Source organism: Hippocampus bargibanti, linkage group LG22 (genome assembly GCF_051943395.1).
Source record: "Hippocampus bargibanti isolate YZ-2025 linkage group LG22, ASM5194339v1, whole genome shotgun sequence".
Lineage (NCBI taxonomy): Eukaryota > Metazoa > Chordata > Actinopteri > Syngnathiformes > Syngnathidae > Hippocampus > Hippocampus bargibanti.
In genome coordinates, this window is record NC_142755.1 from 4,877,205 (window position 1) to 4,889,353 (window position 12,149).

Consider the following 12,149-nt stretch of genomic DNA (forward strand, 5'->3'; position numbering starts at 1 on the left):
TTCCCCATACCACTTCATTCTTTGAACGGCGTTTGAGACGACAAGTCAAACGGGTGCACGATTTATCAAAGTCGGAGCGTTTGGGTATTCATTTTCATAACTTAGTTCTGCGTGCTTTGCCTTCACATCTCGGGAGTGCTGTTACCATGACAACCACCCCTCCGATACACTGTAAGGAAATATCGTACACACACACAGAGTGTACTCTCGTGGGGTTTGGGGGGGTAATTGAAACGCTTAATCCATCTGCTTCTTTTTGTTGTGGTTATTGTTTGGGTGTAATATGCGGGTGTTACACGGTTGAGAACAAAAAATGTCTTCGCACCCAAAAAAAAAAAAAACATCAAAAGATGACAAATAAATGCGATTATCCGGTTTTGAGATTGTTCCATTAATGGGATTTGTCCACACCCCCATCCCCGCCGCCCCCCCTATTTTGCTCCTTCGCAGATGGAGCATCGACATCGCAAGAAGGAGACGCCGACACCCGCCAGCACCCATCATTTGTTCGTCCACGTCAAGAGTTTGATGAGCGCCAACTTGGGGGAGGAGCTGGAAGTCTTTTTTCACATCTATGACGGGCGGGAGAACCGGCCACTCAGGTAAGGGGGCTCGCTCGGGGAGGAGGGTCTAATGCTTATACAGTGATATCTCAGTTTACGAACTTTTCGCCTTACGAACATTAATTTTGCGAAAATATAATCTTGGCATACAAACTAGTTTTCGGTAAGCAAACCAAACCATACGCAGCGCCACGGTGGCTGGCGGGCTAGTTTTCATCACCCCTTTCCTTGAGTGCATATGTGGTTTGTTATCGAGTGGAGTACTTTTGCTATTTTGGGACGTAAAAAGACCCCATCACATCCATTGACAACTATCATCACAAAGGTAAATAAAACGACTTTATTACAATACAGTTTATTTCTTTAATTACAATACAATAGCACATTTGTTATAATAATAATAATAATAATAATAATAATAATAATAATAATAATAATAATAATAATAATAATGATAATAAGCATAATCATCATCATCATCATCATCATCATCATCATCATCATCATCATCATCATCATAATAATACATTTCATTTATCAGCGCCTTTCAAAACACTCAGTCACATTACAGTCACAGGATAAGTTTTTCTGTAGGTGAGCAGCGGCAGCCACATGCGCAAATAGATAGAAAGCTACATAAAATGAGGTATATTTTGTGTAGTTTTAAGGCTTATTTCATAGAAAATTGTTTTTTCGGGACCTGAGAACACATTATCCTCATTTTAATGGTTTTCTATAAGAAATTAATGTTTGGAATACACACTTTTCCCCTTTCTGGGAACCAATTCAGTTCATAAACTGAGGTCTCACTGTAGCTTAATATGTGAAATGCATTGAAATCATCTTGTTAAATGTGGATGGATTGAGCTAGCCAAAGATGCTATGTTTGCATCTAAGCTACGATTGCATCACTTATCTTCAATGGGGGGCGAGGGGGGGGGGGGGGGTCCATGGCACCCTGCCAAAGTTGTCTGTCGGCACAAGTAAACAGACACACATTGACACCGGCCGGCTGGCGGGGAGCCATTTCACCGCTTGAGCGTCGCCGACCAGATGGGGGTCCGACGCGTTGCCTTAGCGCCATGCAACACGGCCTTTTGAGTACAATGCCACAGCGTAACCTTTTCACACTTTTATCGTCGCGTTTTTGGGTTTGCTTATGCCAGTGTGACCCCACCCCCTTTTCACATCCCACCCAACGGCCCCCAATGCAATTATCGAGATCAGCGGAGGGAACGGCGGGTAGTCGGCGAGCCCGCAGGGAAGGGAATCCGGCCATGTTGTGTTCATACGAGCGCTGATATAGCGAGATATGAACACACCACGGCTGGGCGGGGGTCTGGGGCGCCGCAAGGGACGGGGGGGGGGGGGGGGGGGTGAGGACGCGTGGCTCGCTCTTAATTGCCGGTTTGAACAATGGATGGCTAATTAAGGTGGAAGAAAAAACGGTGTCTGGTGCACAGGAATCTGTCTGCGGTAATTGTTGCTAATTCCCAAATGAAGATAAAATGGGGGTGGGGGGGCCGGTTCTGTCATTCAAACGTATGTACCAAAAAAAAGTGTCGCGCTTTGGCAGTGCTTGGACTCGCTCGCCTCGTGGACAAGTAGCTGTGGCGTATTACAAGCCTTGGTCTATGCTTATCGCCCCGACTGTGAAAGTCACCTAACCGGATTAGTAGCCCCCCCGTTCCGGCTAGCCTTGCCACTGGCATTGCCCAGCAGGACGCCTCGGCCGCTTTTTTTTTCAGTGCAGCAGTGCTAATGCGAGTTGTCCTTTCTGCTTTTGCCCGTCATGCGCTTTTATGTTCTGGTCGTTACAACTTAAACATATGAAGCAACGTACGAACAAATTCACCTTACAAACGACTGCTCCGAACGTATCATAAGTAGGCCTGGGTAGGTAAGTAGTTAGCTAGGTAGGTAAGTAGCTACCTAGGTTGCTACTTACCTACCTAGCTAGCTACTAGGTAGGTAAGTAGCTACTTCGGTTGCTACTTACCTACCAGAGCCTACTTACCTAGCTAGCTAGCTAGGAGGCTCTGGTAGGTAAGTAGCAAGCCAGCTACTTATCTAGCTAGCTAGCTACATATCTATGTATGTATTTATGTATTTATTTATTAGCTAGGTTGCTACTTACCTCCCTACCTAGCTCGCTACATAACTACCAGAGCCGGCTTACTTACCTAGCTAGCTACTTACCTACCTAGCTAGCTACTTCGCTAGCTAGCTACACATCTAGGTATGTATTTATTTATTTATCAGGTGGGTACTTAGCAGGGTAGGTAGTACCTACCTAGCTAGCTATGTACCTACCAGAGCCTACTTACCTACCTAGCTAGCAACTTACCTAGCTAGCTAGTTACTTATGTATGTATGTATTTATTTATTAGCTAGGTAGGTACTTACCTACCTACCGAGCTACTTAAATACCAGAGCCTACTTCCCTACCTAGCTAGCTACTTAGATAGCTAGCTAACTGCATATCTATGTCTGTATTTATTTATTTATTTATTAGCTAGCTACCTAACAATTATTATTACCTAGCTAGCTACTTACATACCAGAGTTCTTACATACTAAGTTAGCTAGCTACATATGTATGTATGTATGTATGTATTTATTTATTAGCTAGGTAGGTATATACCTTCCTACCTAGCTAGCTACGGACCTCCCAGAGCCTACTTACCTAGCTATGTAGCTACTTCCCTAGCTATCTAGCAACGTCCCCAGTTTTCTAGCTACTTCCCTAGTTAGCTAGCTACTACCCTAGCTAGCTAGGTACATATCTATGTATGTATTTATTTATTTAGTAACATATTTATTTATGTATTGATCCTTTTGTGTATTTGTTTCCTTTGCCATTTATTTATTTATTTGTGTGTTTATTTATTTCTCTGTTTATTTATTTGTTTTAAAAGCCAACTTAATCCATTTTATTTGCATATACCGCGTTGACAATCACGTTTCTCTCCGCTTTCTGTTCTTGCTTCAGCGAAAGGTTCTTTGTCAGGCTGAATAAAAATGGCTTGCCCAAGTCGCCGGAAAAAACGGAAAGACACAGCACCCTGTTTGTGGTAAGCGACGAAAGAGATTACCGTCGCCACGGCGTTGCCGTCGTGTCCGAAATGAGTTTTTTTTTTTGTATTCCCAACAGGATTTGGGAAGCAGCGATTTGCGCAAAGATGTCTACATCGTCGTGCACATCATCAGAATAGGTAAGCAGGAACACACAGTCACCCCCCCCCCCTTTTTACCTGTTGTAATGCATCCCCCATTTTGGCGTAGGGAGAATGGGCGCCGGGGAGAAGAAAAACCAGTGTAGCGTTCAATACCGCCGCCCGTTCGGCTGCGCCGTCGTCAGCATCGCCGATCTGCTCACGGCGGATTCCAAGGACGACCACCTGCTCAAGGTTTACGCGTAAGTAGACGACCACGAAAAAAAAAACAGACCAAAAATTTTTTGGTATTTTTTAACATTTTTGGTGTCTCAGGAGTAACACAGAAAGCGAGTGGCACCAAATTCATGAGAACATCATCAAAAAGGTCAATTCCAGATACAACCTATCCGGATCGAACACGGGTAAGCCATCATAATACCTAAAATCTGATGGGTAATGGATTTGTGATGGGTTGGGAAAAATAATGTCGCATTAAATCACCAAAGTCAAAGTCGGCGTGAGATCAGTCTGTTTCCGCTCCATCTGAGTCACCGTGTTGTCTGTCTGTACGCTTCAAGGTTCTTCTTTTTGGGTGGGGGGAGTGGTGGTGAAAGGGGGGATTCATAGCCTCACGAGGCCGTCTCCGCAGGAAGCTTGCAAGCGCTTGCAAAATGCATTCACGCGCTTGATATAAATAGCCGTCGACGGGGAATACTGAGAATCAGCAGTTTCCCGTGACAACAGGTTGGCCGGAGATGTACCCCCACCGCCTCCCCAAGAACAAAAAAACTGCGAAACTGGAAGCGTTACAAAGATGCAACCCGAGATTGTGCCTCTTTGTCACATTTGTACTGAGTCAGCATCTGTTTTCCCCTTCCGTCAGAGGACAAATGAGGACTTGGCCAAAACTCAGGAATAGATGTTCATTTATCACATTATTATTATTATTATTATTATTATTATTATTATTATTATTATTATTATTATTAGTAGTAGTAGTAGTAGTAGTAGTAGTAGTAGTAGTGCTAGTAATGATATTAATATTAATATTAATATTAATATTAATATTAATATTAATATTGTTGTGTTTTTTATAGCGCACACACAAAAATATTTTTGGATGGCAGACAAAAAATAATTATGACATATAATATTATTATTATTATTATTATTATTATTGTGGTTTTTACAGCGCACACATATACATATTTTTGGATGGCAGCAATATTAATATGAATATGAATATTAATATTGGTGTTGTGTTTTTTATAGCGCACACACAAAAATGTTTTTGGATAGCAGACAAAAAATATTTATGACATATAATATTATTATTATTATTACTATTATTATTATTATTATTATTATTATTATTATTATTATTATTATTGTGGTTTTTACAGCGCACACACTCACACATATTTTTGGATGGCAGCAAAAAAAATATTTATGACATATATTATTATTATTTGTTTTTTTTTACAGCGCACACGTATTTTTGGACAGCAGAAAGAAATATTTAAGACATATATTATTATTATTTTTTTTAAATATTGTTCTTATGCTTTTTTTACAGTACACACACGCATTTTTGGACATTATGACATATATTATTATTATGATTAGGATTATGATTATTTGTTTTGTTTTTTTGACAGCACACACACATAATATTTTTGGATGGCAGGAATTTTTTTGCCATATTATTTATTTATTTATTTATTTATTTATTTATTTATTTTAATTGTTCTTATGTGTTATTGCTCCAGTAAATATCCTTTGTAGCATCGTGTTCATAATAAATTGATGACATAAATTATTATTATTATTATTATTAATTTGTTTTTTAATATAATTTTTCTTGTATTATTTTACTGCACACAAGCACATCAATATTTTTAGAAGTCAGGAAAAATATTTATGACATAAATTACTATTATTATTTAAAAAAAAAAATATATATATATAATTGTTATTTTGTGTTATATTACTGCGCACAAGCACATAAATATTTTTGGAAGTCAGGAAAAATATTATTATTATTATTATTATTATTATTAGTTTGTTTTGACAGCACGCACACGTAATATTTTTGGATGGCAGGAAACAATATTTATGACATTTATTTTTGGACAGCACAAAGCCGAAAGGAAAAGAAGAGTCACACACCCATACATTTGGACGGCAGAAAAACAACCTAATAATAATAATAATAATAATAATAATAATAATAATAATAATAATAATAATAATAATATATGTCATAAAAATTATATATATGACATATGACATGTCTGGTTGTGTCCTCAGGGCTCGCAGTGGCTCTCCAGCTCCTCCACGGTGACATCGATCAGCTGAGGCGGGAGTACATGGTGCTCTTCACGCGTGGCGTCTCCATCACCAGGAAACTGGGCTTCTCCGACGTCATCATGCCAGGTGGGGGTCCCTCAAACGGCCATTTTGACACCAAAAAATCGGTTTACGGTCACGTGTTATTTGCTTCAAAGTTGCCCACCCCGGCGCAATATCATCTATGCGTCACATACCTTGACCCGCCTTTTCAATATCCGCAGTGGTTGCCTTGGTAACATCACCGCACGAGAGCAAATTACACCTCCTTGATTAAATATTCATCTTTATTCTCAGGTGCACGCGGTGTAGATCGGTGCCTGTCAAGTGATTCTGACACTTCGGTGGGAAGTCACCTTTGGTGTCATGCGCCACATGATTAATCTGCAAGAAAATACTTACCAAAATGTGAATATCTGAGTCGTTTCCTTTGACACTACCTGGTCTTACAGATAAAGACCAAGCGCAGCCTGCTAGTCTCTCATTGTGTGCATCTGATGACAAACCTTTTACACTCACCGCCTGTCCGCTCTCTTTGTTCTCCATTTTTTTTTTTGGACCAAGCCAAGGCTGCCCGCGGTCTTCTCTGACACCGCCCACCCCCATACTTTTTTTTCTATTGTACCCAAGGTAATTGAGTCGATGGTTACCTGCCTATTGTCACGGTTTGCAAGTGGTGGTGATGGCAGTTGTGGATCCCAAAAAGCAGGCAGGAGGAAATTGTATTAAAATAAAGTCAACAGGACCAAAATCTAAAACGTTAAAATCATTTGAACAGAAAAATGCAAAGTATCAAAAGAAAACCAAGAGTAAAAATCTGCCAAGATGAAACAAACACATGCACAGCATACAATGCATACACAAAGCATACAATGACCCGACACCGAATGGTAGTGCCGGGAGTCCTTTTGACTGCCATTGATTGGGAACGACCAGCACCTGTGCAGGTGGGGCCGACAGCGCCACCCGTTGGTCGGCAACCAGATCATGACACCTATTTTTTTTTTTCTGTGTGTGTATGCGGGGATGGCTACTGAATGTGAGTCTATAGAATGGGTTTTGTTGCTATGGTAACCACTGTCAAGAGCAGGAAGTCAATGTTGACCCTCGAGATGGTGTTTTGATACTCCTTTCACCCCCTATGTTGGAGATGGGGCATATACAGGTAACATCCGACTTACGACCGGCTCTACTTACGACCATCCGTACTTATGACCGTGACCTCCAGACCCCATTTTTTTCATTTTAATCCTACGCCTGGCAACGCGTAGGACAATTTTGGTTGGGCAGCCAGTATCTCACTCTCGCACAGCAATCGACGGTGTGATGGCACCAGAGGGGGGGGGAGATTGCGTGTCATTTAGCCTCCGAGTCTCTATTCAACATTTTGAATGGATTTCGACTTCGAACAATTTTGACTTACGACCGTCTAGTCGGAACGGAACTCGGTCGTAAGTTGGATGTTACCGTACATTCAATGTGTGTGTGTGTGTGTGTGTGTGACTGTTTAATTCGATTGTATTTTATATCTTTATTTATGTACCCCCCCCCCCCCTTATTATGTCCCCATCTTATAGGAGAAATGCGCAATGACCTTTATGTCACCCTGGAGAAAGGCGAGTTTGAAAAAGGTGGGAAGAGTGTAGCCAGGAATGTAGAGGTCACCGTCTACTTGCTGGACATCGATGGACTAATTCTCAAGGTGGGAGAGGGCGGGGGGTCGTTGATTGGTTGTTATTTAGGTTTTTTTTTACTAGAAGATGGCGCCGCGAGAGTGGCTGTCTTTCCAGCAGTTCCTGTATTTTGTTTTTCGACTTCATTCTTTCCTTTCCTCTCCCTTTAATGCTATGTAGAGTTAACGCTGGTGCGAATGGCTGCCGCTGCTCGCCCGCACAAAAAAAATCCAGTGACTGTAAAGTGTCCTTGAGAGTTTTTAAAGGCGCTTAGAAATTATATGTATTATTATTATTTTGTCCATTTTGAGATGATGTATTGGGCATTTCCAAAGGGAAGTTGACTCATGCAAACACCCCCCCAATTCAAGCTATGAGTTAACCTAGCTTGCGCCTCTAGCGTGTTGCTCATCTCCAGTACTTCCGCTAAATTTTTCATATCGGCCAAAAAAAAAAAAAAATATTAATAAATATAAACCACGTCATCCCTATTATTAAAAAATCCGACTTCAACGGACAGTTAGGAAGGCGGACAAAAATCATTAGCACCGCCCTACCCACTCTCGAGGAAAGAATCAAAACAAGGGTGCGGAAAATCCTCCTAGACCCTCCCGATCCTGCCCACCACCTTTTCCAGCAACTCCCATCAGGCGCTAAATCACGCAAACATTTAAACAGCTTCTTCCCCCGTTGCCATTAACTCTCTAAACAGTGACCCAAAAATAACTGTATCGTGCCTCTATGCAATTTTTTTAATGATGATACTAGTGCAACCGGTGACAAATTCATTGTGTGTTCTACATACTTTGCAATTAAAAAAAAAATGATTCTGATTCTGATTTTTCCCCCCTTTCCTTTAGAGTCAAGTTGCCGCCGGGTCAGGGGAACCAGGTGGTGATGACTACCACTCTTTGGTGCTCTACCATAACAATAGTCCAAGATGGGCGGAGCAGATCAAACTACCTATCCCCGTGGACATGTTCCGGGGGTCCCACGTGCGCTTTGAGTTCCGACATTGCTCCAGTAAGTAGCCTTTGTAGCATCGAGTTCCTATTAAAACATGCATTTAGAACTTGCTCCTTTTAAAAAACGACATCATTAATGGGGATGAAAATTAGCTAACTGGCCGGCGAGCTAGCTATATGGCTAGTTATCTATTAGTTATAGAGCTAGTTGTCTAGCCGTCCAGCTGGCTATCTATTGGTTATCTATTAGCTAGCTTGCTTTCTATCTATTTACTTCTGGGTTGAGTGAACGCTGGCGCGTGTGTCTGCCGCTGCTCACCCACAGAAAAACCTATCCTGTGACTGAAAAGTGACCTTGAGAGTTTTGAAAGGTGCTTATAAATGAAATGTATTATTATTATTTAAAGAAAAAATAAATCAATGAATAAAACAAAATGGCACCCCTGCTGGGTTTGTTTACATGTAGCGTCTAATTCAAAATGGCCGCCCACAGACTTGAATAAATGGTTGTTTTTCTTCTTCTTTTATTTCAATTCTATCATGTTATTCACGATTCCAGCCAAAGAGAAAGGAGAGAAGAAGCTTTTCGGCTATTCTTTTGTGCCGCTGATGCAAGAGGACGGGAGGACTTTGCCAGATGGCACACATGAGCTCATTATCCACAAGGTACCGCGCGACCGACCGACCTTCACATCCTAACAAAGTTAGCATGTGAAGGTTTTATTTTGAAATATATTTTTTTTACAATTTTAAAATCTTTGAAACCTGCCGTTATTTCATTTACTAGTCCCTTTTTTTATTTGGTTCTGGCCTCTTCACCCCCCGCCCTGTATTCATGCTAACTAGCTAGCTATTTGTGTACGTCTCACAGATTACCACCACGCAGAGGATGATTATGTGATTCACGCTTTCCATGTGGTTATCGTCTCACTATTTGGCAACGCCGGCTGCGACCGAGCCAAACTCGCGTTAAACCGTTAAAAATTCTCACTGTGCGGAGGCTTTAAGAAGCTAACGCCGGGTTAGCGACTACTACTGCTGCACATTCATCGCCCCAAACCGTTTTACTGGTGACGCATCAAAAGCAAAGAAACCATTCCCAAAAATGGTCATTTAAAAATGGGTTTTAATTGCAGCCTGCGTCCTCCGCTGTGGGGGGAAAAAGAGGGGGGTGCGTGCGCAAACCTCAGGGTCCGTGCGCACAATGACGCGCGCCGCCCATTGATTCGTTTCTCAGCCGACGGGTCAACCAATGTCTCATTTTTTTCTGCTTATTTTGGGTGTCATTTATTTTTACCCCGTTACTCGCTAAAGGCTATTAAACTGTTTCCTTGACTTGGTTGGGGGAGGTGGGGAGGGGGTAGTAATGTCAGATGAAAGTTGCTTAAAATCTCACTGAAAACATACATGGCCTACTTTCCCGTCAGACCCAAAATAGATGCTGAAGCAGCAGTCCGTAGCGTGCGCTAGCTAAGATGGCCTCAGAGTGTCAATCAAACGACATTGCCCCGCCCCCCCAACATCGACCCCTACCTCTCTAAAACACAAAAAGGCAAAAAATATGACGATTTGCTAATTCAATGCAGACATCTGAGACCTTTTTTTTTTCCAATCAATTGCGCTCGTCAATTTTTGCTATGTACACTATAGGCGGAAAAAAATCATAAAAATAAGAAATGTGCTTAACTCATTCACTCCCATTCACGAATTTGTATTAGTTTGTGTAAAATCTTAGTTTGTGTAACGAAAGTCTGTTAGCTTAATGCTGCATATAATGTGATCTTGAGAGTTTTGAAAGGCGCTTATAAATGAAATGTATCAGTATTATTATTATTATTGTTATTATTATTAGCTAGCGCGCTGGCTATCTGTTAGCGATCTATCCAGCTGGCTAGCTATCTATTAACTGTCTAGCTTGTTAGCTGGCTTACAATTAGCTATTATCAAGCTAACTGGCTATCTATTAGCTATCTAATAGCTAGCTAGCTAGCTTTTTATTAATTTGAGTTATTCTGGGTTGAGTGAACGCTGGCGCGTGTGGCCGCCGCTCCTCACTCAGAATAACTGATCCAGTGACTGTAAAGTGACCTTGAGAGTTTAGAAAGGCGCTTAGGAGGAGGGCTAACGGAAATTAGCATTGAGGTTATTAAACATGAACTAGTTATTCATGAACTCATTCACTGCCATTCCCGAATTTATTCGGGTATTTGAAATATAATGTGGAGCGTCATTCCCGAATTTTTTCTTGTTTTTTTTCCATGCTTGGGTGCAGATAAAGCGCTGGCCAGACCTCTGGCTAAGTTATTTTTTCTCTTCCACGAGGGAGCAGCATTTGCCTTTTGTCTATATTAGAGCTTTGTTACAGCTTCAGCTATACTGTATAAATCAATCCACATGTATTGTATTATATTTTGTACATCTGCCCCCATTTTAAGCTCAGATAACTCCAGACTCATATAATTTAGGAATTAACTCTTTTTTTCTGATAAAAGAAGAGCGTCTGAGGTTTCTAACGCTGTATTTAATGTTCATGTAGTCCTAAAATGCAATATTCTGTGGGTCCTGGAATTCGAGTGACAATGACAAAAACCCTGGCGCTGGAGTGGACACGTTTTTGAACATCATCTGGCAGTGAATGAGTTAAAAAAATGCTTGACAATAGAAAATAGAACTTTATCCATATTTTCAAAGCTTTTTTTCTTGTGTCCAGTGCGAGGAGAACACCAACCTGTCGGACTGCGCACGTTATCTGAAGCTGCCGTTCTCCAAGGCTAACATCTCATCCAACAACCAAACGCTAAAAGGGCCTAAGGAGTCTTTTTGGATTACCAGCTTCCTCTGCTCTACCAAACTCACGCAAAACGGTAACAAAAAAGTCATTTTCAGGATTAAAAAAGGGGGTAATCGTAATGTATATATTATTTATCCTCTGCCAAGAATTGATGTTATTACTGAGGTTGACACAGAAAGGAAAAAAAATGCTTGAAGCGGTGCAATTTTTGCATGTTTCTTTTCATAGAGCATCGACTGCTTTTGACAGAGCAAAAGGTAAACCGCTCATCCGCGGAAAAAAACGTTTCCGAGCCACGACAAAAAAAGAAAATAGGATGTTTCTGGTTTCATCGAATCTGAAGAGACAGTTAAAAGACTCATGCAGATTCATGTTTTATTCATGCGTACATCGGGGGTTTGGGGGGGATGCAGGGAAATTACTTTTTTTGATGCGTCTCAACACGAAAATGTCAACATTTGTTTTCAGTGGGACGATGTTACGAATGCCGTAACTGGAGACGGCGGCGGCGGTGTCTCTATCATTACGCCTGCTTTACTTTCTCGCGTCTTGTCACCGCTGGCTTTTTAAACTCTCACGTTCAACCCGCTAATGTGTGTGTGTATGTTTGTATGACTTGTCTTGTGAGGACCACCACCATTTTATACCATA

At 41.2% G+C, this 12,149-nt stretch overlaps 1 protein-coding gene across 2 annotated transcripts in view; it reads left to right on the plus strand.

Moving 5' to 3' along the window:
• The window catches only part of dock4b (dedicator of cytokinesis 4b), a 60,707-nt gene that overhangs the window by 18,085 nt on the left and 30,473 nt on the right, over positions 1–12,149 (plus strand). For both annotated transcript variants that reach the window (XM_088988866.1, XM_088988868.1), the window contains exons 7-16: positions 451–602; positions 3,555–3,636; positions 3,717–3,777; positions 3,848–3,980; positions 4,054–4,142; positions 6,031–6,156; positions 7,647–7,771; positions 8,603–8,765; positions 9,267–9,373; positions 11,418–11,571. In XM_088988866.1, coding sequence (XP_088844992.1) covers positions 451–602; positions 3,555–3,636; positions 3,717–3,777; positions 3,848–3,980; positions 4,054–4,142; positions 6,031–6,156; positions 7,647–7,771; positions 8,603–8,765; positions 9,267–9,373; positions 11,418–11,571 — 1,192 coding nt within the window. The remainder of the gene's footprint in view (positions 1–450; positions 603–3,554; positions 3,637–3,716; positions 3,778–3,847; positions 3,981–4,053; positions 4,143–6,030; positions 6,157–7,646; positions 7,772–8,602; positions 8,766–9,266; positions 9,374–11,417; positions 11,572–12,149) is intronic.